Source organism: Callithrix jacchus, chromosome 16, assembly GCF_049354715.1.
Source record: "Callithrix jacchus isolate 240 chromosome 16, calJac240_pri, whole genome shotgun sequence".
Classification (NCBI taxonomy): Eukaryota; Metazoa; Chordata; class Mammalia; order Primates; family Cebidae; genus Callithrix; species Callithrix jacchus.
Window position 1 is genome coordinate 97,328,907 of NC_133517.1, and position 26,532 is coordinate 97,355,438.

Below are 26,532 nucleotides of genomic sequence, written 5' to 3' on the forward strand. Positions count from 1 at the left end.
AAGAGAAAGAAAGAAGGAAAGAAAGAAAGAGAGAGAGAAAGAGAGAGAGAGAAAGAAAGAAAGAAAGAAAGAAAGAAAGAAAGAAAGAAAGAAAGAAAGAAAGAAAGAAAGAAAGAGAAAGAAAGAACTGGTAAGAATGTGGAGAAACTGGAACCCTCAAACACTGCTTGTGGGAATAGAAAATGGTTCAGTCATTTCATGGTTGAAAAGAGTTTGGCAGTTTCTCAAAAGCTGCACATAAAATTGCCATATGACTCTGTAATTCTACTCCTAGGTGTATACCCAAATATGTGAAAATACGTATTCAAACAGGTACTTATACAGCAATATCCATAGCAATATTATTCACAGTATCCAAAAAGCAGAAACAGCTCAAATTCAACTTAAAATGAGTTTATCAGGATATAACTCATTTTACAGTTGTTCAAACTGTAGTGTACAGATGATCCTCAACTCATAATGGAGTTATATCCTGATAAACTCATTTTAAGTTGAATTTATCAAAAGTCAAGAATGCATTTAATACACTTAACCAAACAAATGTCATAGCTTAGCCTAGCCTATCTTAAATGTGCTCAGCACACTTAAACAGTGGCCTCAGTTGGGCAAAATCATCTAACACAAAGCCTAGCTTATACTAAACATTGAATATCTCATGTAATTATTGAATACTATATTCAAAGTGAAAACCAGAATGGCTGTACAAATGGTATGCAAAGTACAGTTTCTACTGAATGCATTATAATTTTTCCATCATCATAAAGTTGAAAAACCTAAAGTTGATCCATTATAAGTCAGGATTCACTTGTATACACATAGTAGAATATTATTCGGCCATAAAAAGAATGAAGTACTGATACATGCTACAATTTGGCAATTTGAATGAATATACAAAACAGTATGCTAAGTAAAAGAGGCCAGATATAAAAGGTCACATTATCATATGATTCTATTTATATAAAATATTCAGAATACATAAATTCATACAGACAGGATAAATCCAGATTTGTGAATTTGGAGGCAGATTGGTGGTTGCTAGGGGGCTATAAGGAGGGAGAAGGATAGAGACAAACTGTCTACCAGGCAAGAAGTTTTACTTTGGGGTGAAAAAAATGTTTTGGAACTAGACAGAGGTGATAGTTGCTCAATAATGTAAATGAACTAAATGCCACTAAAATTAACCTTAAATGGTTAATTTTATGTTATGTGAATTTATCTCCACAAATTATTAAAACACAGACACACATACACTAACTATAAGTTAAATGAATTAAATAACAAATAGGAGATATATAACTAAGGCAAGGTGGCCATAAAATCTGCTAGGAATATAAGGGTCATGTTCTTTGCCATGACAGAATTTGTGATTTTTTAAGACACAACCTGTGACTTTTATAAACTGGCACCTCCTAAATCTGAAAACTGTGTAAAGATAAGGAATAAAAAGACTTGAAGCTTGCTGCTATCATGTGATATTTAGAGATTATGATTAGTGTAGCTGATGCTGTGGCATGCCACCAAGATCCTCCCTTTATGATGAAAATACTCACTTCCCAGCTGCCACGGAAGTTGCTTGCTGATGACTCCATAATGGCATCCCTCTCTTGAAATTTACCTTGGGTGGCTGTGTGTGCTTCTTCACCCAAATTTACACCCCTTCTCAGGGGCATATTCTATCACTTGTCAGTATGGGACTACAATAATACATTTTAGATATGGCAGTGCTATGTTCTAGGGACAAATCCATGAACAGGATGGCAATGATCTGTCCTTAGGACTCAGAGGTAGTTATATAAGTAATTAGAATTAAATACGCTAAGTGATGTGATAGGAGAACACACAAATGCGATTTGACTTGATCTTATGACAAGGTCAGGGAAGGCTTTTAGAAAACATGACAGCTACTCTGAGACTTGTTAAATGATAGGAGTTAGGCAAATGAAGAGGGTGGGTTAAGACAGTTAGAGGTATAGGGAAGATCACATCAAAAGGCCTAAGGAGTACAGACTATATCTTACTGTTTAGTTTTGATACATTATCTTGTGTAGGCCTCAGTTTCTTCATGTATAATTAGGGAAAATAATGGTTCTTACCTGATAGCATTATTGTGAAAATTAAGTGTAATAAGTTGGGTAAAGTTATAGGTATTGTATCATCCATTATTAATGCTATTATTATTGCCAAGACATGGACAAAAATATTTATGGTAATAAAGTGCAGAACCAAAGCAGTCAGCATTGGAAAAGGCATACAATAAAGTCTTCAGAAGATGTTTTAAAGAAATTCAATCAATAAACCACCATGGTATGTTACAAGTAACAGGTATTATTGATTCTGTCTTATAAAGAGAAAAGCAGAAGAAAAATAATACTTTCTTAAAATCATAAAGACTTCCAGTTTTATAATATAAAGGTAGGTAGCTTTAATGCCTAATACCTTCTTTCTAGCAAGCAATTCTACCTATCTCTCTGATGAGAACCACAAATAGCCTGGGAAAGATGGCAATGACTTTCTATAAATCATAAGAGAACATATTCAGGACCACTTCCTTTAAAAATGCTCTCTCTGAGATTCCTTAAAGAATAAAAATAGAACTACCATACAATCCAGCAGTGAAAAAGACACATGTACACACATGTTTATAGCAGCACAATTCTCAATTGCAAAGATAATGGAAACAATCTAAGTGCCCATAAACTAATGAGTGAATAAAGAAAATGTGGTATATATACACCATGGTCTACTACTCAGCCATAAAAAGGAATGAAATAATGTCTTTTGCACCAATTGGATGGAACTGGTGGCCATTATTCTAAGTAACCAGGAATGGAAGTAACCCAGGAATGAAAAACCAAATATCATATATTCTCACTTATAAGCTATGAGACTGCAAAGTCATAAGAATGATATAGTGGACTTTGGGAACTCAGGGGTGAGCGTGGTGAAGAAGGGGAGTGAGGGGAAAAAATACTACATATTGGGCTCAGTGTATACTGATCAGGTGACCGGTACACCAAAATCTCAGAAAACACCCCTAAATAACTTGCTCATGTAAACAAAACCTACCTGTACCCCCAAAACAATTGAAATAAAAAATAAATTTAAAAAATTTTCTATGAACACAGTTGCTTTTAAGTGGATGGAAAAAATCCTAGAGCCAGAAAGTCTTGTTTTTCCCCACACTCTGACTTAAACATAACTCTGTACGGTATTACTTTTCTCTTGTTATTATAAGCAAAAAGGAAAGGCTAAACATCAACCAAATAATTGACCCCAAATACAATAGATTTCAAGAGAAAATGTATATCATTTATCCTGAATGTAGATTCTTTCAACAAGTAGTAAGCTTTTCTTTTTTTTTTTGACTGAGGACATACTCCTAAATTTGTAATGATTTCAGTGTAACACTGGTAGGACTAACAGGTTTCCATGCTAAATCATCAGCTACAATTACAAAATTTTTTTTCTGTTTGTAATGAAAAGCAGAAGCAATACCAAAATACTTAGGTTAGTTGGACATATTAAAGATTGTATCACCAAGTGTACTGGCAATGCATTATTAGAAAGAGTAGGAAGTTCCTCAGTCGTTTCCGACCTGCTGGCCATGTTCCACTCGAGGGCTGGATTTTGAGAATTCCTTTCACTCTCTGTGAGCACCCCTCCTGTGCCACTTTCCTTTTCTGGTTTTAGTTGATCCCACTGTGCAGTACCAATATTGATGGACTGCAAGTCTATTTGGTATTGTCTATCTTCTATTTCTGATCCAGGATCTCGAAGAATTCCTAAGTTCAAGGCTCTCCTGTAAAGGTAGTAAAAAAGAAAAGAAAAGAAAAGAAATAAAATAAACATACTATGTTTATTTTGTTCACTAACACAATGTCAACACCATTTTTTTTTCCTTTGGATTACTGATGAATAAACTGGGGCACATCTACGAAAAAGGTTTCAGAAAGTTAGTACATATTATGACTTGAAAATATATCCCAAAATTTATCACTTACAGTAATCTACACTATAATGATTTCTGATGTTATTCCTGGCACCATACTCTTTTTCTAAGTACTTTCACATACATGATTTCAATCCCTGAGATGCTCTGAGGTTCTATTTTTATGTCCATTTTTACCAATGAGAAAATAATTCAGAGGTTGAAAGACAGCTAAAGTTACAAAACCTTATGTGACAAAACTACAACACAAATTCAGGTTTTTTTGTGTTTATTTGTTTTTTACTCAAAACTCTATCCCTTGCTCATCATCTACCTTCCTCTGAGCTTTGATTTCTTGTTAGAAAAGGTGATTGAGTCTTCTTAATCTATTTCACCCCTCAACCCTTGCTCTTCATTCTTCATATAACTCAAGTGTAGTTATTGAGAAATGACAAGGTTTCTGATGTAGAGTAACGTGAGGTTTACAGCCCCATACAGAGTTGGAACATACAATGATGATCTTATTGGGTTCATTGCTAAGCAAATGAATAAAATAATCTGTAGCTTAAAGCTAAATTAAAGGAAGCAAATAGACAAAAACGTTCATGAAGGTTTTAGAGTAAAATATAAGGCAGTAAGGAAGGGTGTGAAACAAAGTTTGAGAGCCAGACAAAACTTAAGTCTGCCTGAATTTGGGGCCTTTTTCTTATATTATGTTTTGTTGGTTAAGAAAAGTTTTAAAAAGTAGATGATCAAAAGAAAAATAGTATTTGGCCTCCATAAAAGTTTTTTCAGCAGAAAAGCTGAAATAACAAAGAGAATAAAAATAGTCTTACTATAGTAGAAATATTTTTTAAAAGCTTCAATCACAGACATTTAAAAAATACAATTAAGTTAATCACAACAATTGAACACTAATGAAACTTATTATTGGGAGGTTAAGGGGGGAAGTGTTGGGTCCTAGTGTGAAAAGTACAGAAAAAGGCAAAAATCTGATTCAGTTTATGCCTTGCTTGACTAATGTGTGAAGGTCAGACCAAGCACTCCCAGATGCTACTTAAATGGGAATAGACAGTGAATGAGGGCTCAGACTCAAAATAGCAGGTGTCTGGGCCAGCTGCTCAGGACTGGGCCAGGCAAAGTGAGGGATGACATTAACACAAGTGAAGAGAGAAGCAGGGAGCAGACCTGAGTGGAATAAGCAGGCAGCTCAGGTAGTGAGATGTCAGAGGGAGTTACAAACATGGGGAAAGGGGAACAAACAGCCACTGGTCAATGAGCCATAGCAGGAGCCACAGCAACTGAAGATAATTCTCAAGATTCCTAATTTGGACCTGTTTTTTCTCCTTTTTAACTTAGAAAAATCACAGGAAAGGTAACCTAAACTTTTATACAAATTTAAGAACTGCATTAGAAACAGGGCTTATAAATGGGCCATTAATCCTTTCAATCTGTCTTAATGAAGGTAAAGACAAAAGAAATGAATGAGAGTGGGAGTAGAAAGGAGAGGCATTTTTGAGTCTTGCTGTAGCAGAATGTTCTAGTTTTATTTAAATATTGGTGTAATTCTGTTAATTTTTAAAAGACCCAGTTCAGCTATCACTTTTTTTTAATGAAGCCTTTCCTGATCTCCCTTCCTCCAAACTTCCTCCTTCCGAAATCTGTGTGCTTAGGGTCTCTCTATACTTGTAAATACAGTAATATCACAATGACTTATCAGTCTTCCCAAATATACCATACATTTCTTGAGGTCAGGAACTATCTATACTATCTAGCAATAGGTAAATCCTGTTTCAATTCACTGATTTGAACTGACATAAATCTTTACAAAAATATCAGGTGGAGAACTTATCTGTACACAGCAATAAGAGCAAACAGTCTTTAAAACACTAAGCTTTTGAATCAGGGCCACATAAATTCTGAGAGTCAGCAAATATCTGAGATAGCTGTTTGCCTAACCTATTTCCCTAGATTATTATTTCCCATATAAACATTACTTTTACTTATTTTAAAACGGTCAATGCTCTCTACATTTTAAGTAAACTCCCTAAATATATTTTTAAGGTGAACTAAAATACTTTAAGAATATCTTTGAAGAAAAAGAAAATGAAACCCAAATTAGTGCTATATTAAAAGACAAATCAACCTAATCCCAACATAAACAACCATTTTTCTATGTCCCTTGACACATGGAAAAACTGTATAATCACAAGATTACAATCACAAAAACACTGAGTTTCATCAGAGTTCTCCAATGCATTTAGGCTTATTTCCCAAGGTTTTTTGGTTTTGTTTTGTTTTGGCCTTAAATTAAGCTATGTTCCTCCTCTCATTATTTGTCAAAAACATGATTTTCCACAAGTTCTTCTTCCCTATGCAAAAATACTTTGCATTATGAGTGATAGCCAGATACTTTCAAAGATGGTAATTTTCAAATTTCAAACTTTTAGGGCTCAGGATTAGTATTTCTATATTTTTTCTTATTGCTTGCTTTTAAAAGTAAATTATATGTTTGATATATTGACATATATGTGACATACTTGATTTGAAAAAATTCTGAGTAATTTATAACATTTGAGTATATAAATCCAATGTAAAAGTTAATTGCAAAACCTTTCAAATCTTCCAAAACCTTCCAGAGTTAATTGCAAAACTTTCCAGAGCTGTGGAAAGTGGGATAAACACCTGATTTATATGAGCACTTGATTTATGTAATTTATGTGAGTTTAAAAACTCACATGACCAAGACTTTCCAATGATTATGAGCATGGAGAAATTATTTAACTTCTCTGTGTTTTATTTTGATATAAGGACTATTATAAAGATAAATAAAATATATATGTAATTGAAAAATTATTCATAAATAAGTACCTTATAAATTTTATTAGCTTAGGGAAGTATATTATATTATATGATTCTGAATGAACAGCATATTTAAACCACCAACTAACCACAGATGCACAAGTATCAAAACCAAATCTACTTCTCTATGAATAACTACAATAAAAACTATAAAGATAAATGTTCCTTAACATTTCCAGTACCACCTGTTTCTGAATATGGCATATTAGAAACTCTGAATGAATCTCCTGGCTCTAATAATTAAATTGCTTTAAAAGAATTTAAAGTATTTTTTTCAGACACATCCCAGAGCCAACACCAATAACAGAAGCTGCAAAGTCTCCCAAATAATGTGAAACCAGGAACTACAATAAATAAGCACCTCCAAAGCTGACTTTTACTCTAAGGTTTTCTAGTAAATCCTGTAGACACTGATTTTCTATTCTGTTAAGTGTACAGGAGGTGATGAAGCTCAGGGCTCATACAAATGATGAATCTATTTAATAGAAGACAATTCACATAAAGCTGAGATCACCAAGGGTCACCAGCAGTGAAAGGGTGAATTAGAAACAGTCCTTCTGGGGAGCTCTGTGGAGACAGGACAGTTCTGTATCTTGATTTTTGTGATGGTGGTTACATGATCTACATGTGACAAAGTTACATAGAGCACTATACATATTCACACAAATAAGTGCATATAAAGCTGGCAGAATCTGAATACAACTGTGTATTGATTGTACTGATGTCAACTTCCTGGTCTTGATATTATACTATAGTTATACAAAAATTTTCCACTGAGGGAAACTGGGTGAAGTGCACACAGGACCTCTCTCTCTATTTTTTTGTAATTCTTTATGATTCTATATTTCAAAAATTTTTTTTAAGAAACAGTCATGCTCAGGTAGAAAGGGACAAGGTAATTTATCAACTTACCTGTCTTTACCTTACTAATGGGTGAAGAGGAAAAAAAAAAAAAAAAAAAACAAATAAATAAATAAAAAAACCAACAAAACCCAAACCAAAAAACAATGCTCCAAGATTTTGCAATCATGAGCCTGCACTTGGAAGTCTGAGTCTCAAATATGGAGAATCTTGCTTCAGGTTGATAGTTGCTGCCAGATGACAGGCAAAGGCCAAAGTAAAAGCACATTCTCTTGGGATGAAATCAATTTCAACTCAAAGCACTTCCACAGATCAGGTTCCAAGTGAAATGAGACTCACTTCAAAATTCACAATGCACACAAGAGCAGGAGCAATGGACAGACTAGTAGACATAAAATATAAAATGATTATTTAAAAAGTAAAAAAAATCTTCAAAATATGAGCAGGGAACAAGACTTTAATAAGAACCATGTAGAACTACAAATAAGAAAAAAAAAAAAAAAAAAACTCAAGCAGATTAAGCCCAGCTAAAGATAGCGAATTAAAAGAAAGATCCAATAAAATCCAGAATGTAATCAATCCAAAGAGGCAAAGAAATACTATAAATGAAAGAAGGTTAAGATTCAGGGAGAATAGAGAGAGAAAGTCTAAAAAATCCTTAATTAAATATTGAGGGAGGTAATATACAGAACAAGAAGGAGGCATCATTTGAAGAGATAACATCTGAAAATTATTCCACAATTATTGAAAAATACCAAGCCCTAAATCCAGGCAGCCCAAAGTATCCCAAGAACTAAACATAAGGAAAACTCTGGTAAATATATGAGTAAGTCTAAACCAATATTAGTTTAAATTAATAATAATGATGATGCCTAAACTGTGATGAGAAAACAGGCCAAAAATAAGACACTGGAAAATAATAGTATATAAATAAGGGGACCAGGTAATTTGAGATAAAAGGTTCTAGTTTCTTGTATTGTTTAGGAGGAAGAAAAATATATTAACTTCAGACTCTTGTTAAATACATGTTAACATAGCTATAGTAGCCACTAAAAATACATAGAACACAAAACTTCCAAATAAATAAAAATTAGAATGTCAGAAAAGAAAAACCAAAGTTGGCCAAGTAGAAAGCACGTAAGAAGATACAAATAAAAATCCAAACATAATAATCAGCATGAATATAAATAATTTAAACTCTCCCATTAAAAGATAAAAACTGTCATATTGCATTTAATAAATCAGTTAATATTCTGTTTTTTATGAGACACACCTAAAACTTTGGGGCACAGGAAGAGTCAGCAAATGGAAAAATATATACTAGGCAAACATTTGACCAAAAAATGTAAGTAATTATATTTACATTATACAACATAGACTTTAACTCTATTTAAAAACAGAGCTACTGTCTGAAGACAAAAGATTCAGTACATCTGGAAGTTAAGACAATTCTAAATTTATTTGTAAAAATAGCCTCAAAACATATAAAAGAAAAATTGATAGTTGTACAAGGAGAAATTGACAAATCTATCACCTATGGTGGAAAACTTTAACCCTTTAAGCAGATAGAAAAAAAAAAGAAAAATTGAAAAGCATAATATGTGTGATGACGTGAACATTTACAGACCACAGTAGCTGACAATTGGACAACAGATATTTTTCTCAAGCACATAGAAACATTTACAAAATCTGATAACTTGCTAGGCCATAAAGCTAGCCTCAGTACATTTCAGTGAATTAGTATCATATAGACTGAATCCTCTGAGCACAATATAATTCAGTTATTTTATTAAAGAAGCAAATTCACAAAACTGCCTATCTCTAGAAATTTTAAAACACAGTTCTAAATTAGTCATCCACTGGTCAAAAAATCATAATAAAAGTTGATACTTAAAAGCGAATGTTATGCATTAAATGTTGTAGGATGCAGTTCAAGTGGCATTTAGAGAAAAATTTATTATCTAAAATATTAGTTTTAGCAAATATTTGCTAATAAGGCTCAATAAGCTAAACACAAAAAGGCACAATAAACTAAAGAAAGAGGAAAGGATATAGAACACAGATTAACAAAAAAGAAAGGATCAACAAAGCAAAAATAGACAAATTTCTAGTATTCAAAAAGAAAAAAGATAAAGCTAGAAGGCAAAATAAACTGTATTTGCAAGAAAAAAGGAAATATAACCAGGATGTTGTGAAGATTAAATAGACAGTTAAATCAACAGGAAGATTTATAGAGACAAAGGTTTTATGACTTACTGTGAAAAAAAAACTTCTCTCCTAGTTGTCACTCTTCCTAGAAGATATTTCTATTAATACAGTATCCTCTAATTTCTTCTACCAAATATAACATTACTTCTCCTTCTATAGCTCTTTTTCTACATGAAAATGACTTCATTTTAAAAGCATACTGTGACAGTATAAAACTGCTAGTAATGTATTAAGTGGTGGAAAGCAATCGAGTTCTTACCTATTCATAGACTTAGTCAGGACTGTTAAAACTCTATTCTCCTACCAAAACAGCCCTTCCTCCAGTGACCTGACTTGCATTATTTGTTCAACAGAGGCACTGTATGGTAGGTATTGTGATAGGCCCTAAGAATAATAGGTCTCTGGATGATCCCTGCCCTCATACCGCTTACAGTCTAATGGGGGATTTAGAGGCAATTATACAACATGTAATACTCTAAAAGGTTATGTATAGAAAATGGGAAGCACATAGAAGGGACACCTGACCCAGACTTGGGAGGCCCAGGAAGGAAGGCGGCAATGTAGAAACAAGTTCAAAAAAGTCCAGTTATCTTGTTTCATACAAGAAAGAATCTCTAGCAGAGGAAATAGCAGGTTTAAAGGCTGAAAGTTATGAGGCAGTAGGACATCTAGAAACCCTGAAAAGGTTCTGAACAGCAGGCCTGGAGAGAGGCAGGGGAGAAGGCAATGCCATAAGGCATGGAGGCTTCCAGCTAAAGATGGGCCTTTCTGTACCAAGTGTCAGAGGCTTGTATGAGGCCCAGTGTTTGAAGAAGAGGTGAAGCCCACAAGATGGGCTTGCCTTGCAAACTGGCATTTTCTCCCCTGCCAAACAGGTTACATAAATTCTCTGTAGTAGCACAATAGCCAGGAGGAGAGAAAACCTGGGTTTCATTCTGAATTATGAAAATTAAGTGAGATAATATATAAAGAACCTGGCATAGAAATCATCATATCGAGAGAGAGATCCACGATGGCCTATCACTAGCAGCTCAGGATTGTAGCTCCCAGTGAAGTGCAGGGAAGGAGAGGACGCCACACTTTCAGATGAATTTTTGTTGCTCACGGACCAGGAGATTCCCAGCGGAGGAGCCCCACTGATTGCCAGTGAGACTCTTGTGGCCCGCTTGGCGGTTTTGCCGGCGCCCCAACGTGGTGGTTCTCAGTGCATAGTAAATGGGACTGAGTCCCCTTTTGGTTGACGTTTGGAGCTCCGGGAAGGCAGAGTCACCCATTCAGCTGATTGAAGAAGGGATTCAGGAGGGAAGCCAGACCGGAGATTCCCGGACAGAAAAGCACCAAGAATCTTGATGCCGCTATTTTAGCCAGTGCAGTGGGCTGCTCAGATTTTGGCACTGGGAATCAACAAGTTAGCGTCCACTCAGAGACCTAATTTGAAAGTCAGTAATTACAAAGATGACAGGGGGATAAATTTACAATGATGGGAAGAAACCATCATAAAAAGGCTGAGAATACTCAAAATCAGAATGCCTCTCCCTCTACAGGGGATCACAGTTCCTCATCAACAAGGGAACAAGGCTTGATGGAGAACCAGTGCATTCCAATAACAGAATTAGGCTTCAGAAAGTGGATAATAAGAAACTTCTGTGAGTTAAAAGAACATGTTCTAGCCCAATGTAAAGAAACAAATAACCTTGAAAAACGGTTTGATGAAATCCTAACAAGAATAGACAATTTAGAGAGGAATGTAAGTGAATTAATGGAACTGAAGAATACAATACAAGAACTCCATGAAGTATGCACAGGTTTTAACACTCAAATTGATCAAGCAGAAGAAAGGATATCAGAGGTTGAAGACCAACTTAATGAAATAAAATGGGAAGACAAGATTAGAGAAGAAAAAGTAAAAAGGAATGAGCAAAGTCTCCAAGAAATATGGGACTATGTGAAAAGGCCTAATTTATGTTTTATAGGTGTACCTGAATGTCTTGAAGAGAATGAATCCAAGCTGGTAAATATTCTTCAGGATATTATGCAGGAAAACTTTCCTAACCTAGTAAGGCAGGACAATACTCAACTCCAGGTAATACAGAGAACACCACAAAGATATTCCTCAAGTAGAGCGACCCCAAGACACATAATTGTTAGATTCACCAGGGTTGAAATAAAGGAGAAAATTCTAAGGGCAGTAGAGAGAAAGGTCAGGTTACCCATAAAGGGAAGCCTATCAGACTCACAGCAGATCTCTCAGCAGAAACCCTACAAACTAGATTATTCAATATCCTTAAAGAAAAGAATTTTCAACCCAGAAACTCATATCCAGCCAAACTAAGCTTCACAAATGAAGGAAAAATAAAATTTTTCATGAACAAACAAGCACTTAGAGATTTCATCACCACCAGGCCTGCTTTACAAGAACTTCTGAAAAAAAGCACTATATACAGAAAGGAACAACCAGTATCAGTCATCCCAAAAACTTACCAAAAGGTAAAGAGTATCTTCATAATGAAGAATCTATATAAACTATTGGGCAAAATAGCCAGCTAGCATTAAATGATAATATTAAACTCACAAATATCAATATTAATCCTAAATTTAAATGGATTAAACACCCTAATCAAAGACACAGACACACAAACTGAATAAAAAGTCAAAACACATCAGCACACTCTATACAGATCCATCTCATAAGCAAGGACACACAAAGACTCAAAACAAAAGGTTGGAGGAAGACTCACCAATCAAATGGAAAAAAAAAAACAACAGGAGTTGTAACTTTTGTCTCTGACAAAATAGACTTTAATAGTAACAAAGACTAAAAGAAACAAAGAAGGATATTACATAATGGTAAAAGGATCAATGCAACAATAGGAGTCAATGATCATAAATATATATGCACCCAATATAGGAGCACCCAGATACATAAGACAAGTTTTCAATGACTTATAAAGACACTTGGACTCCTGCACAATAATGGCGGGAGATGACACCACATTTTTAATATCTGATGGATCAACGAGATAGAAAATTAACAGGGACATTTATGATTTGAACTCAGACCTGGAACAAGTAAACTCAGTGAATATTTATAGAATTCTTCACCCCAGGTCCACAGAACATACATTTTTTTTCAGTATCACATTACACCTATTTTGAAAGTGACCACATAGAAAATTAACAGGGACATTTAGGATTTGAACTCAGACCTGGAACAAGTAAACTCAGTGAATATTTATAGAATTCTTCACCCCAGGTCCACAGAACATACATTTTTTTCAGTATCACATTACACCTATTTTGAAAGTGACCACATAAATGGAAGCAAATCACTCTTCAGCATTTGCATAGCATTTTACAGATTTAAATGAAATATTGGTTGGCTGTTTGTTTGTTATTTTCTTTCCTTATTTCTTCCTGTCTCAGCTGTTAAGCACAATCACCAGCCTAAAAGAGGTTTTTAATACCTATTTTTAGATTGCATTCCAGCCTGGGCAATAGAGCAAGACTCCTGTTCTCTCTCCCCCTTTCTCTTTCTCTCTTTCATTAAAAAAAAAAAAAAGTCATCATATCATAAAAACTTCAAAAAGTATCAGAGAAAAAAAAAAACCCACTTTGAAATCTTTCCTCAGCCTCTGTATAAAATGTCACATAGAAGTAAACATGGTGAAACCCAGTCTCTACTAAAAATACAAAAAATTAGCTGGGTGTGGCAGTGTGCACCTATAATCCCAGCTACTCAGAAGGCTGAGGTAGGAGAATTGCTTAAAGCTGGGAGGAGGAGGTTGCAGTGAGCTGAGATGGTGCCACTGCACTCCAGCCTAGGCAACCCAGTGAGACTCTGTCTCAAGAAAAAAAAAAAAGAGCAAAATGACTAAAAAGTCAGAGTAAGACAGACTTGGCTAGATTAAGCACATACTAGGATTCTAAAAAGAAACAAAAGCTGAACAGAGAAGACAACTGATATTCAATTTAATAAATCAAACTCAATGAATTCTACTCATATTTTCTAATTTGATCTGTTTCATCAACTTAACAATGTTTTAACACCATGCTGGCTAGCATGTAATAAATCCCTTACTTTCTAAGCCAAGAAAAAAATTATTGTGAAAAATTTAGGCCAATTAAAAATATACTTGCATCTTTAAAACACAGTTTCTCCAACAATCTTAGTCTCCTGAACTATCAAAACCAGTAAACATCAATGTATTTCCTCTGTAGATAATTAAAATTTATATTACAAATTATAAAGGTAGGTATAAAGGTATAATTTGAAGAATTAGCTAATATGTATAAAATTTACGAGTTTGGTTTAATTTTTCTCTGATAAAAACAAATACAGGATAGTTTTTTTCAGGCAGATAAAAATGTAATATTTCTTACTACATAATCACCAAGATTTATTTTTCTCTGTAGTTAAAAGAAAATACAGTTGTAATACACTTATTTACTTCATTTTTCCAAAAAGTACTTGAATTTTTTTCTCTCAACTTGAAATAGTGACTAATCTTTATTTTTTAAAGTGTAAGATATACCCCTATTTTATCCTATATATACTTAAACTGATTTCAGTTATATGAAATATTAAAAGCATTTTGCTTTGTTTTTCAATATGACATTAAGAAAACACACTAAAAAGGTTTTCAGATATCATATGTTAACTTTTTAAAATTTTTACTTTTAGTGGTAAATCATAATTGTTTGCATTTATGGGGTACATTAACTTTCATTAAGCACTATTAGAGCAAGATGTCTTCTGAAAGATATTTCACATCTCATGGCACACTAGACTTTTTTTAAAAGGTATAAATACAATGGTTTTTGGTAAATGGTTATAGACACAAGATTCAAAATAACTTATTTTTAATTTTTTCAAAGATTGAAAATCATTTTACAATTTTACAACTTTTAAAATGTTATTTTCCCTAAGCAAAGAACTTTATAACTTAAAAATTGACTGGTAGGAGTGAAAAATATTCTAATTGCAATGCAAAAAATGAAAGTATATTTTATGCAAGAGAACTTTTATTTATTTAGTATACCAAGTTTTTGTAGCAAAAATAACACTTGCAGAATAATTAGGGCAAATAATTCTCATAGAACGATATGTTACTAGGTAGCTAGCACAGGTAAAGAACTATAGCTGGTCCTACACGAGGGCCAGAATGTCTAATGTTAACAATGTCTTCCTTAACAAATAAAATGTAAACATCTCATAATAGAAAAGCCTTATATTATTGTTTCACTTACTAATTAAATGTTTCCTAGAAATGTTTACTATCATAAACCGTACATAAATTTTCTGGTCTCAACTTCACATACTTCTAAAAGCTCTATGAACTTTGCTCTCTCTCCTTATGGCAGCCTTTAAAACCTTTTAGCAATTCAAATCAGGAAAGGGGGTGAGTCAAGAAGCCCATGACTTCCTTACCCTTAGCACAAAAAGCTGCTTTACCGGCTAAAATGTAGGAGTTATAATTGTAATTGCTTTGCCCTTCCGAAACTCTTATCCCATACCATTTGGTGTAGGAGGATAAAGTAAAGTCTGCAATAGTTGGTCAATAATGTAATCATAAGGAACCAAAGAAGACTTTAAGTATATAACAGGAAACATAGCTTTAATGTTTTCCTTTTTAAATTGATTTAGTCTGGGTCAGGCCTTTTGTATGTTTACATAAGGAACAGCTCATGTTGAACCATTTACTACTCACTGCTGAATAGGCATATCTTGGGAATTCACTGTGAAGAAGTGAAATTCATTCACTTATAGCTCAATTGAGATCTACAAAATGTTAAATAAGGCAGAAAATAGGAATGAAAAAGAAGTAAACCTTTTATGCCTCGATTAAATTAAATGTCTACATATTTATCATCAAGTCTTCATAAGTGACAGCAATTTTGAGAGTAAATAGGACAGGTGATATAACAGTTACCCGTCAGGCTGAAACCAGTGCTAAGTTCCATCACCAATGATTAGGGTAGGGGTGTTATCTTCAGAGTGTAGAAGAATCACCCAAGGAGTCTGTTCAAAATGTTAAGCTCCCATCTTTAGAGATTACGATTCAGAAAGGCTGGACTAGGCTGAGGATCATGCCCTCTTTTATCTAAACTAGCAACCCTATCCTCAAAACCACATTCTGATACTTGGTGCATTATATATTGCTAACTTTGAACATTACATCTCTGCTATCTGAACGGAAGTGAGCAGAGAAAAGGTCCCCGAAAATCTAAGGCTGCCTCATTTATAAAACAAGAATTAATATTTGCTTTCTTCATTGAACTATTTAGAGGTAGCATCTCTTTTCTTCTTCAAGGCTAAGGTTTCTGTTAACTCACTACAACCTTGAAGGCTGGGCTATGTTCTTTTTTCTCACTTTCATGTACAAAGCAACAAGTGAAGGGCCTGGCACATGGTGGACTTTTTTTTTTTTTTTGAGACAGAGTCTTGCTCTGTCACCCAGGCTAGAGTGCAGTGGCGCAATCTCAGCTCACTGCAACCTCTGCCGCCTGGGTTGGAGCAATTCTCCTGCCTCAGCCTCCCAAGTAGCTAGGATTACAGGCACCTGCCACTGTGCCAGGCTAATTTTTGTATTTTTAGTAAAGACAGGGTTTCACCATCTTGGCCAGGCTGGTCTTAAACTTCTGATCTTGTGATCCACCGGACTCAGCCTCCCAAAGTGCTGGGGTTACAGGTGTGAGCCGCTATGCCTGCCCATGGTGGGCTTTTAATACATGAAAGTTTAATGAATACAAAGTTGAATGTATTACCCTGGAGAACACCAGTATTGGCAAACAAAAATTATTCCTCCTTAATCTCCTTTACTAGACTTCTTTCTTTTGTTTGCCAATACTGGTGTTCTCCAGGGCTCCATCTTCAGTTTTATTTTATGCTTTATGTGAAATCATTTGTGGCACAACTGATCCACAGATGCAAGTACATGTATTTGTCAACTGAAGGAGACTGGCTTATAATTTCTGGCCTAGTCAATTCTATGATGAATGGCACACATTTGTAAGATGGTTGGCTATTCTTAGGGTTCCATGGTCAATGACGGTGTGATATAATGTTATATTATGGGCATGAATCTTAAAGTCACAATTATATTCAAAATCTAGTTCTACTACTTCACAAGCTTTGTCCTTGAGAAAGTCAACTAAACCTCATCGAATATCAGAGTAAACGTTTACTTAGGTTTCTTTTGGAGTTAAATTTGGTAACTTTAATTGACATCCTTAGTGTCAAATAAATGACATCTAGGTATTGTTATTACTACAGTGGATAAGAGAGGGCCTGGCTGGCTTGCTTTGGGACTGAATCCATATAATCGGTTTCACTTACTCTGTGCTATAACATCCAAAAGAACACTGATGACACAGACAGTTTAATAAACAAAAGAGTCCCTTAGTAATTTCTTGAATTGAAACAGAATATTATGTAAGAAAATCATTTTCTCTATATCTTTAGTCCATGTGTTAAATTAATTCTAAAACATTCATCACCCATTTCACATTTGCAAAAGTAAGCAGCTTGCTTATAAGAGGAATGAAAATCAAGTATATCCAATTATTAACCTATTTTCTAAGAAAGCAATTGCATATCTTCTAGAAAAAATTTTTAATTACTATAAACTTTTTAATGAAGCGGCAATTTTATATTAAATGTTTCTATGACAGGGAAATAAAACTCACACTATTCAATTAAATTATTAAATAGTATAAAGTAATAATGACATGACAGTCAGCAGTATTTATCAGCTCTTTTCTTTCTGATAACTAAATTATAGGCACCTTCCTTAGAATTTAAATATTCCTCTCTTTCTACTTGAAGATTCTCAAAATATTCTCACTGGTTAAGGAAATAAACTAAATTTTCACAATGTTTCTTCTGGAAAACCTGAGCTTTGAATTTTTTTTTTATTTAGTGAACTGTCATAAATTTGAGCTGATAAATCCTCATTTGCTCACTTATGTTGTTAAATGGATTATACTGGCATGCTGATTTAAGAGGCTATAGGCATACAATGTTCAGTCAATGTGAAAGGTATCAAAATAGGCCGAACAATTTTCGTCTCATTAGAAATGTGTTCAAATGCAATACACTAACTGACCATAACTGCACTGAAAAATCTGTTGATTTTATTGAAGAATCTATGTGTGTTCTCAGATATTACAGACAAGGTGCTAGAGTAGAGAAAAATAACAATATGATTTCAATTTTGTTGAAAAGTTAACTATGTTGTTCTTCAACCAAATAGATTACTTGTTGGAAGGTTTTAAGCACTGAAAATAGGAAGCGTCTATACCAGGAGTTCTATGAGATAACCAAGAACACATTAAACCAAAGTAGACCCGTTTCCTTTTCTTGGTGACAGGATAAGGATAACAAATGAGAAAACAGCACCAATTTTATGAAATTCAGTGTTATAAAGATGTGTAAGTGATTAAATGAAGACACTTTCATTAACAGAGAAATAGGGACTTGAGGAAAACAGCAAAATGGATTCAGTGTTGATTTAATACCACATTCAAACAGTATTTATATGGAGTCAGGTCTCTAATAACATGCCAGAGGATTTGGCAGAACTAAATGTTTTTTTATCATTAATTTACATGAATTCATATCAATTAATCATCAAATTTTCAGATGTCAGAGTTAGAAAGTATAGCTAATATGGTAAATGAAAAAATCCAGATTCTATAATATCTCAAAATATTGGAACAAAGAGATAATCAAAACTAATAAGACAGAATTTAACAGCAACAAATATAAAATTCCATATATAGGTTCAAATAACCAACATACAGAATGTGAAAGACTTTACTTGAAAACATTTGAATATTTTTTTAAAAAAGGACAGTAATAAAACAACAAAGGAATGCCTAGGTTGGCTTATGAGAAAAAAAAGAAATATCAAAAGCATTGTCAAATGTGATTCCAGATTTTTAACTAGCATAACACATGCCACAGACATAAAGTATTACAAGATTAAGCAATCTCTTCCATAGTGCACTAATAAAATAGCACAATTCTTAAATATTATTCTTTAATATTCAAACATTAAATTTTAGGATAAGTACAAATTAATTGCTTAATTCAAGTAACTATATATAACAATTCATAACAAACAATACTTGAGATCAGAGAGATTTTTTGAGAATGTTATAATAATATTAATATATTACAGGTTTGTTTCCATAAAATCCTCATAGATTTCTTCATGGTACAAGTACTTGGCATACAAGTTAACTTCACATATATTGAAGTCCAGAATGATCTTTCTTAGCAGTGAAATACATATACTGCAATTCCCAAATTGGTTACTTTGAAAGGCTAACTGTAAATTTAGTAAAACTCTAAATTCTACATTTTTTAGGTTTCTAAAGATGGTAATAAGCACATCAAATTTATCATGTGTCCTTATTAAAGGCATTCAGACCTTCCATCTTCTTGCTTCTAATGTTTCTACAACATATTTTGGGCAACACTCCTGGTTTAAGGATTCTCCTATAAAATCTACCAGGGTTGCAAGTCAACTTCTATTTTACAAACCATGAACTACCTGGACTTTATTCCAACTGTGTGTGCATCCTTTCTCATTCAGATATTGTCTTCTCTCTATTCAATTTTTTTCATTTAGTTTACTTAGAATCCCTGATTTTGGTCATTAACAGTGTCCCTATTCATTTCCAAATCAAATTTGAGTATACTATTTGAAAATTTCTGTGAAATTCTCCTAGTGTTTGTAACATTCCCTCTTTATCTACTAATCAAAATTATTTCCCATCATTTCCTACTCATAAAATTATGTCAACATAGAAGACTTCCTTACAGAGATTATAAGTTAGGATTCAGAATTGACTCCCTTTTATTCATAATCTCAACTGAAATGGTCAGCAATAGTGGTATTTAAACACACTGCTGAGTCATTAAAAATAAGGCTTTAAAATAATATTTAATGACAGAGAGAAATGTTCATAGTACATTACTTTTTAAAGTCAGATTCTTAATTTTCTAAATAACTTCTATAATAAGAAAAATTCGTAGAAAAGTATTTGTGAAAAGCAAATTGTAGTTAAATTAGTTAAACTGTATGTAAACAAGTACTAATTCCAAATTGTTTGGGAAATCTTTAATAACAATTCTAACAAAGATATCTCCCTTTATCTCTCAACCAAATTCACTTGTATTACTATGTCCCTAATTATATTACTTAAACTTTTTTCTCTTTAATTACCTTCTTTCATTCCCAATCATTCCAATTCAAACTTTTTTCTCTTTAATTACATTCTTTCATTCCCAATCATTCCAATTCTACTACCAAATTATAAAGAGCTTTGCAATGCAAAATACAGAAATACATAAATGATAGTAATAATATTAATAATGCGACTTTACATTTGCTTACAGTTTAATGGTTTGCAAAGGGATTTCAATATTATCTAGGTAAATCATAACTCACAGGGTGCTATAGGTAAACTGCATTTTACAGATGCTGATGATTTAGATAAGGAGGATGAGAAACAGCATAGTCTAAATGGGAAACCACACCTTCTGACTACAAATTCAGTCCTTCTTGTTGCCTACTTTCTGTACCTAACAACATGAGAACTGGCCTTCAAAATAAAATAAAATGTAAGATTATGCTTTATTTAAATGTATTTGTGAGTTATGTAGTCAGATGTAAAACTGTGAGTCTTCAAGTTAAAGAGGACAAAGACTAAGTCCAAGGCAACAGATTAGAATTAATTTAAAACAGATAATTCGAGGAGAAAACAAAAAGAAACCCTTTAGATTTGGTACAGAACAAATCAACTCCTTTTAAATAAGTGTTGTCACATTATTTAACATAATTTATAATTATGGAGTTACTTCCAACCCACAAATATTATAAAATTGGTCAAGAAAGAATAGGACCAGAAGTTAGTACTCTCAAACTTACAATGATCATTAAGCAATTCTCTATTTGTAAAGAAAGGTATGAACTTTTAAAAATACACCAACAGTCCATAAAACCTCTTAATGTATGATGTTAAAATATGAAAAAAATATGCAAATTAATCGAATAAAGATGGTTTCTTTAAGGAGAAGTATCAATCATGAATCTTCTAGTCAGCAACAAGTGCTACTTAGTCTAACATTTGAACAGAAATTTTGATATATTTTCCCCACAGTAGCACAATGCCCTTCTATTACCATACATTAGAAGCATATCTAGTCATACTAGAGTATCATTCATTAAAGTATCACCTCCAGTTGTAGAGAGAAAATATTTTTCCTTAAACATCATCCAGAAATATCCAGTATCAAGGCAATCCTAAGTGTACAGTGCCTAATGCAACAGTATTAAAACTAAGTGTTTGCCAGAGAGCCATGAAACTCTTATACTCAGGAATTGGGAATATAAATCTCACACAACCTCTTGAGAGATCAATTTGGTGAAATCTATCAGCACTGAGGCTATGTAAACTATCACCCACCTAACAATTAAACTCCTAGATACATACTCCAGAGCTATGCTGTCCAATAGCTACTAGCTGTATATGTCTCTTTAAAATTAATTAAAATTAAGACCACTTGGACACAGGGAATAAAGCATCACACACTGGGGTCTGTTGGGGGGGCTAGGGGAAGGGCAGTGGGGGGTGGGGAAGGAGGGATAATACGGGTAGAAATGCCAGATATAGGTGACGGGGGGATGGAGGCAGCAAAGCACCTTGCCATGCATAGTTATGCAACAACCCTGCATGATCTGCACAGGTACCCAAGAAGCTAAAGTACAAAAAATAAAAATTAAATACAATTTTTAAAATTTAGCTCCTTAAGTTTCAGTAGCTACATGTAGCTAAATAATGCAGATACAGAAATTTCCACTATCACAGGACATTCTACTGGAAAGCACTGCCCTAGAAAATCTATTATATGTGTGTACAAGGAGAATGTTGAAGAATATTCATCTTAACACTACAAAGTAATAGTGAAAAATTAAAAATGCAAATGTCAATCAACAGAAGGTATGACATAAAAACCTGGTATATTCATGCAATAGAATATTATATCACAGTAAAAATCTATGAATGAAATTATGTCTAATAAGTCTTAACATGCTAGAGTTTAAAAAGCAAGGTCCAGAACAAAGGAAGGTGGTAGGTATAGAAAATGCATTTTCTTGTACTCTATATTGTTTTGATACAGTTGTTTCAATAAAAAAAGGCCAAACAGAATATGGTGTAGTGGTTAAGAGCACAAGCAAGCTGTATGATCTTAGGCATCCCTGAGCTTCATTTTCTCTGCTGTAAAATATGAATTCTAGCACTGAGTATTGCCCAAGAAGGGGGTGAAAGCTAAAGGAGAAAATACATACAAAAGTATCTGTAAACTGCAAAATGCTATTCAAATTCTAGCTAGTAATGTGGCCTATTATTAGGGAGGGCTTGAAACAACAAGTTGAAAATTATCTGGGAATTTTAAACTGATATAAACCTCTTGCATAGCTGGGAAGGATGCCTGTAAGGTTTTTTGTTTGTTTGCAGCACATACTAGATTACAATTTCTTAGTTCATCTTTGGTATTTCACTTATTTAATTTTGCATAAGCAAAAAGGGGTGGGTAGAATTCTTTCCACAATTCAATCAATATATTAAATACTAATAGTCAGACTATTTTAAAAACATTCATTAAGTATAAAAATTATGATTGAATTATAAAACTCAGTAAATATTTCTGAATACTTACAAAGTACCAGACAAGTTTTACACACATTAATTTATGTAATCCTCATAACAACCCTATGAGGTAGGGAGTATTATCCTCCCTGTTTACAAATAAAATTGAGGGAGCTAAGTGCTGTATGTTGGCCAGGGTCACTTTGAAAGGCTCTGCTCTTTAAACACTTACTATGTACTTGGCACTGCATTTAATTCTCCCAAAATAGTTCAGACCTGATAAAAAATACTCACAAGCTCTCCATCTACCTATGTAATAAAGCACAAATTCCTTAACCAGGAATTCAAAGCTTCCCCAATCTGATCGCAATCACTTTTCCCCACATTGCTCTCACTATGCCCCAGTAACATACCCTGATGCAAAAAACAAATATCTTAATGTCTCTAAATGTATCATGCTTTATTTCTGCCTTCTACCCTTTGACCACCTTCTTTTCCTCTACCTGGCCTATTTGCCATAGCTCAACATAGTCTTCAAAATCTCACCTATTTCCAACTCTTGCATTGAGTTTTGCAGTGGCTACTATAGCACCAAGACACTTCTCTGAGAAAGTCTCCCTTACCGAGCATCTATAATCAAGTTGTAATAAATTATGTAGATATTATTAGGCCCCTCTATGATTCTAAACAGCAATGAGGTGACAAAGAAATTCTGAGGATGTCCTTGTTAATAATAAAGGTACATGCTGTCAAGAAACGTGCTAGCTATGTTCCAAAGTTTGTCATTAGAACTTGCTTCTTTTGAAAATTTTTCCCTCTAGAAACTTAATCCTGTAAGTGGAGGTACTAGAAAGGTCTCCACTAAATCTAGAATTAAACACTATCCAGATTTCCAGCAATAATTATGTTTAACATATTACATATAACTATTCATAAGAACTCCAAATATAATATTTTATCCATGCATTCAGGAATTAATAAAGCTGAGAACAGATCACTACCTGTTTCATTTGGGAAATGAAGCATGGTTACGGCATTCTTAATATAAAGACAGATTTATTTCTTCAAGAAAAATCAGAATGTAAAAATCTTTTTCCCCATCTTTTCCAAAGTATCGAGATAGATTTATTTACTTTGGACATTAATGTTTTAACATGGCAAGAGTTATACAAATACGGCAATAATAAATGTGCTATGCCTTGTTCTCACTCATAAGTGGGAGCTGAACAATGAGAACACATGGACATAGGGAGGGGAACATCACACACTGGGACCTGTTGGAGGGTTGGGAGGAAAGGGGAGGGAGAGCATTAGGACAAATACCTAATGCATGCAGAGCTTAACACCTAGATGACAGGCTGATAGTTGCAGCAAATCACCATAATACATGTATGCCTATGTAACAAACCTGCACGTTCAGCACATGTAACCTAGAACTTAAAGTAAAATTTTAAAAAATGTGCTATGCTTATTCATAAGAATATATAGTAAGAGTTGACTTAGTACTATATCAAAAGCTTTAGCCACATAGAATTAACTTTAGTCAAAAAATAGCAACATTTGATGAAAATATTTAAGCTTTATTGTTCTGTTAATAAATTTTTAGATAACTTTTAATTGATACCAGAGAACAATATTCTTTGGTAATCTTAAAAAAAGATAAGTAATCCAGTATATAGTGTATAAATATATTACCCCTAGAGTTTTCTAAGCTATAATTAAAACAGAAAAGGCATAGGGAGAATTGAGGCAACATATAAAAAAATCACAATGTAAATTTGGCAGGTTTTATAAGCAGAATGATGACTAAAAAGTATTTAATCTTAGTATTTGTGCTTCTATACCATGACTCTATACATTTTAAGAAAATAACCCTGTAATAGAAAACACCGAGAAATAGTAAAGACAAACACTTAAAACATAAAAGTACAGTTACCTGAAATAGGGACTCAAAACCACAATAAAAATCCACAGAGCTATTACGTGGTTTTTGGATTTTGGTTACAAAAGAAATGCAAAAACAAGAATTTTTTTTATATCTTTCAAAAGAAATACAAAAGAAACTGAGATAATATAGAATATTATTTTACTGAAAAAATTCTTCAAGTTCAAAAATTTAGTTATAAAAATGGTAAAAAGTGGAGAAATAGCTAGGAAATACTCTATCAATAAAATTGAGACCTGAAAGTGGTGAAAAAGGATATTCTTCACACCTTAGCATGTGTGCTGAGGCAAAAGCATTCAATATAAAATTTATGAACTGAGAACAATGAGGTCAAACAGCTGTTAAAGAGATGCTACAAAAATGACTCCCAATTTAGCTAGCGATGAATTTTAGATCTCTTATTACATTAATTCTGTAAAGTATTCCTTAAAAACATAAATGCTTATAGAAATAACGATGTCCTTTTCTGTTTTAGGGTACCAAAAATAAAAGAAACAGAATATACTTCCAAAAATGAAACATCAATACTTACTTGCAGGCATCTTTTCCATTACCAATTTCTTTAAATGCATCTATTCATTATATCAAGTTAAATTTTTTTTTTTTTTGAGATGGGAGTCTTGCTCTGTTGCCCAGGCTGGAGTGCAGTGGTGCAATCTTGGCTCACTGCAACCTCCACCTCCTGGGTTCAAGCAATTTCCCTGCCTCATCCACCTGAGTAGCTGGGATTACAGGGGCATTCAACCATGCCCAACTAATTTTTTTTTATTTTTAGTAGAGACAGGGTTTCACCATCTTGGCCAGGCTTGTCTCGACCTCCGGACCTTGTGATCCCCCCGCCTTGGCCTCCCAAAGTGCTGGAATTACAGGTGTAAGCCACTGCATCCGACCCAATTTAATCAATTTAAGTTGTTTTTTTTTTTAAGAAACGAGGTCTTACTCTGTTGCCCAGGTTGGAGTGCAGTGGTGTGGTCACAGCTCATTGTAGTCTTGAACTCCTGGGCTCAAGTGATCCTCCTGCCTCAGCCTCCCAAATAGGTGGGACTACACGTGTGTGCTTGGCTAATGTTTTAAGTTTTTGTAAGGACAAGGTCTTGTTTGGCTGACCAGGCTGGTATTAAAATCCTGGCCTCAAGCAATACTCCCACCTTGGTCTCCCAAAATGCATGAATTACAAGCATAAGCCATGGCTCTGGCCTAATTTTTATTATGTATCAGTAATTTCTTCTCTAAATACTCTATATTCAAATCATATTTTGTGGGCATTAATAAAATCACATTTACCTTAAAATGTAATATAAAATACAAAAATTATAATCATACATCATTCTCATTCAATATTAATGTTTTTGAATTATATATGTTGTACACCTATATCTTAATATGTTCCAAGATAATGCGAAAGAATATGCAGAAAATTATTGTCCCTATTTTTTTGTTGTTTTTTTTTTCTGTTTGTTTGTTTTGAGATGGAGTTTCGCTCGTTACACAGGCTGGAGTGCAATGGCACAATCTCGGCTCACCACAACCTCTGCCTCCTGAGTTCAAGCAATTCTCCTGCCTCAGCCTCCCTAGTAGCTGGGACCACAGGTGCATGCCACCATGCCCAGCTAATTTTTGTATTTTTAGGAGACAGGCTTTCACCTTGTTGACCAGGATGGTCTCGATCTCTTGACCTTGTGATCCACCTGCCTTGGCCTCCCAAAGTGCTGGGATTATAGTCATGAGCCACCACACCTGGCCTATTGTACTTATTTTTTAAAGGCCAACAGAAAAATTCTTTACAAATTAATGGTGAAAGACCTCAGATATTTTAAAAAATATTTTCACACTCTTCATTATGCTTACAATGCAGTCATGACCATTTGGATCTTAAATATTAATACCATAAGCCACAACCTGAAAAGTTAGTTAAGCTATGATGACAATGGCTTAACTTATGAAACTGGTCAAATACTTTCTTATGGAATAAAATAAATGCAGGTACACTACACTCAGGACATAAAAAAATTCTGTGAGTTCTTCCTTTTTAATCTAAATGAGCCATATATTTCTCTACCTAGAGAAA

The 26,532-nt window shown here is 33.7% G+C and overlaps 1 protein-coding gene across 17 annotated transcripts in view; it reads right to left on the reverse strand.

The window, feature by feature from the left end:
- Positions 1–26,532, reverse strand: part of VPS13B (vacuolar protein sorting 13 homolog B) — an 822,207-nt gene that overhangs the window by 297,049 nt on the left and 498,626 nt on the right. For all 17 annotated transcript variants that reach the window (XR_013528186.1, XR_013528187.1, XR_013528188.1 and 14 more), the window contains one exon: positions 3,596–3,799. Coding sequence is in view for 14 of the 17 variants with exons in the window: in XM_017965662.4 (XP_017821151.4) it covers positions 3,596–3,799 (204 nt within the window). In the remaining 3 variants the exon portion in view is untranslated. The remainder of the gene's footprint in view (positions 1–3,595; positions 3,800–26,532) is intronic.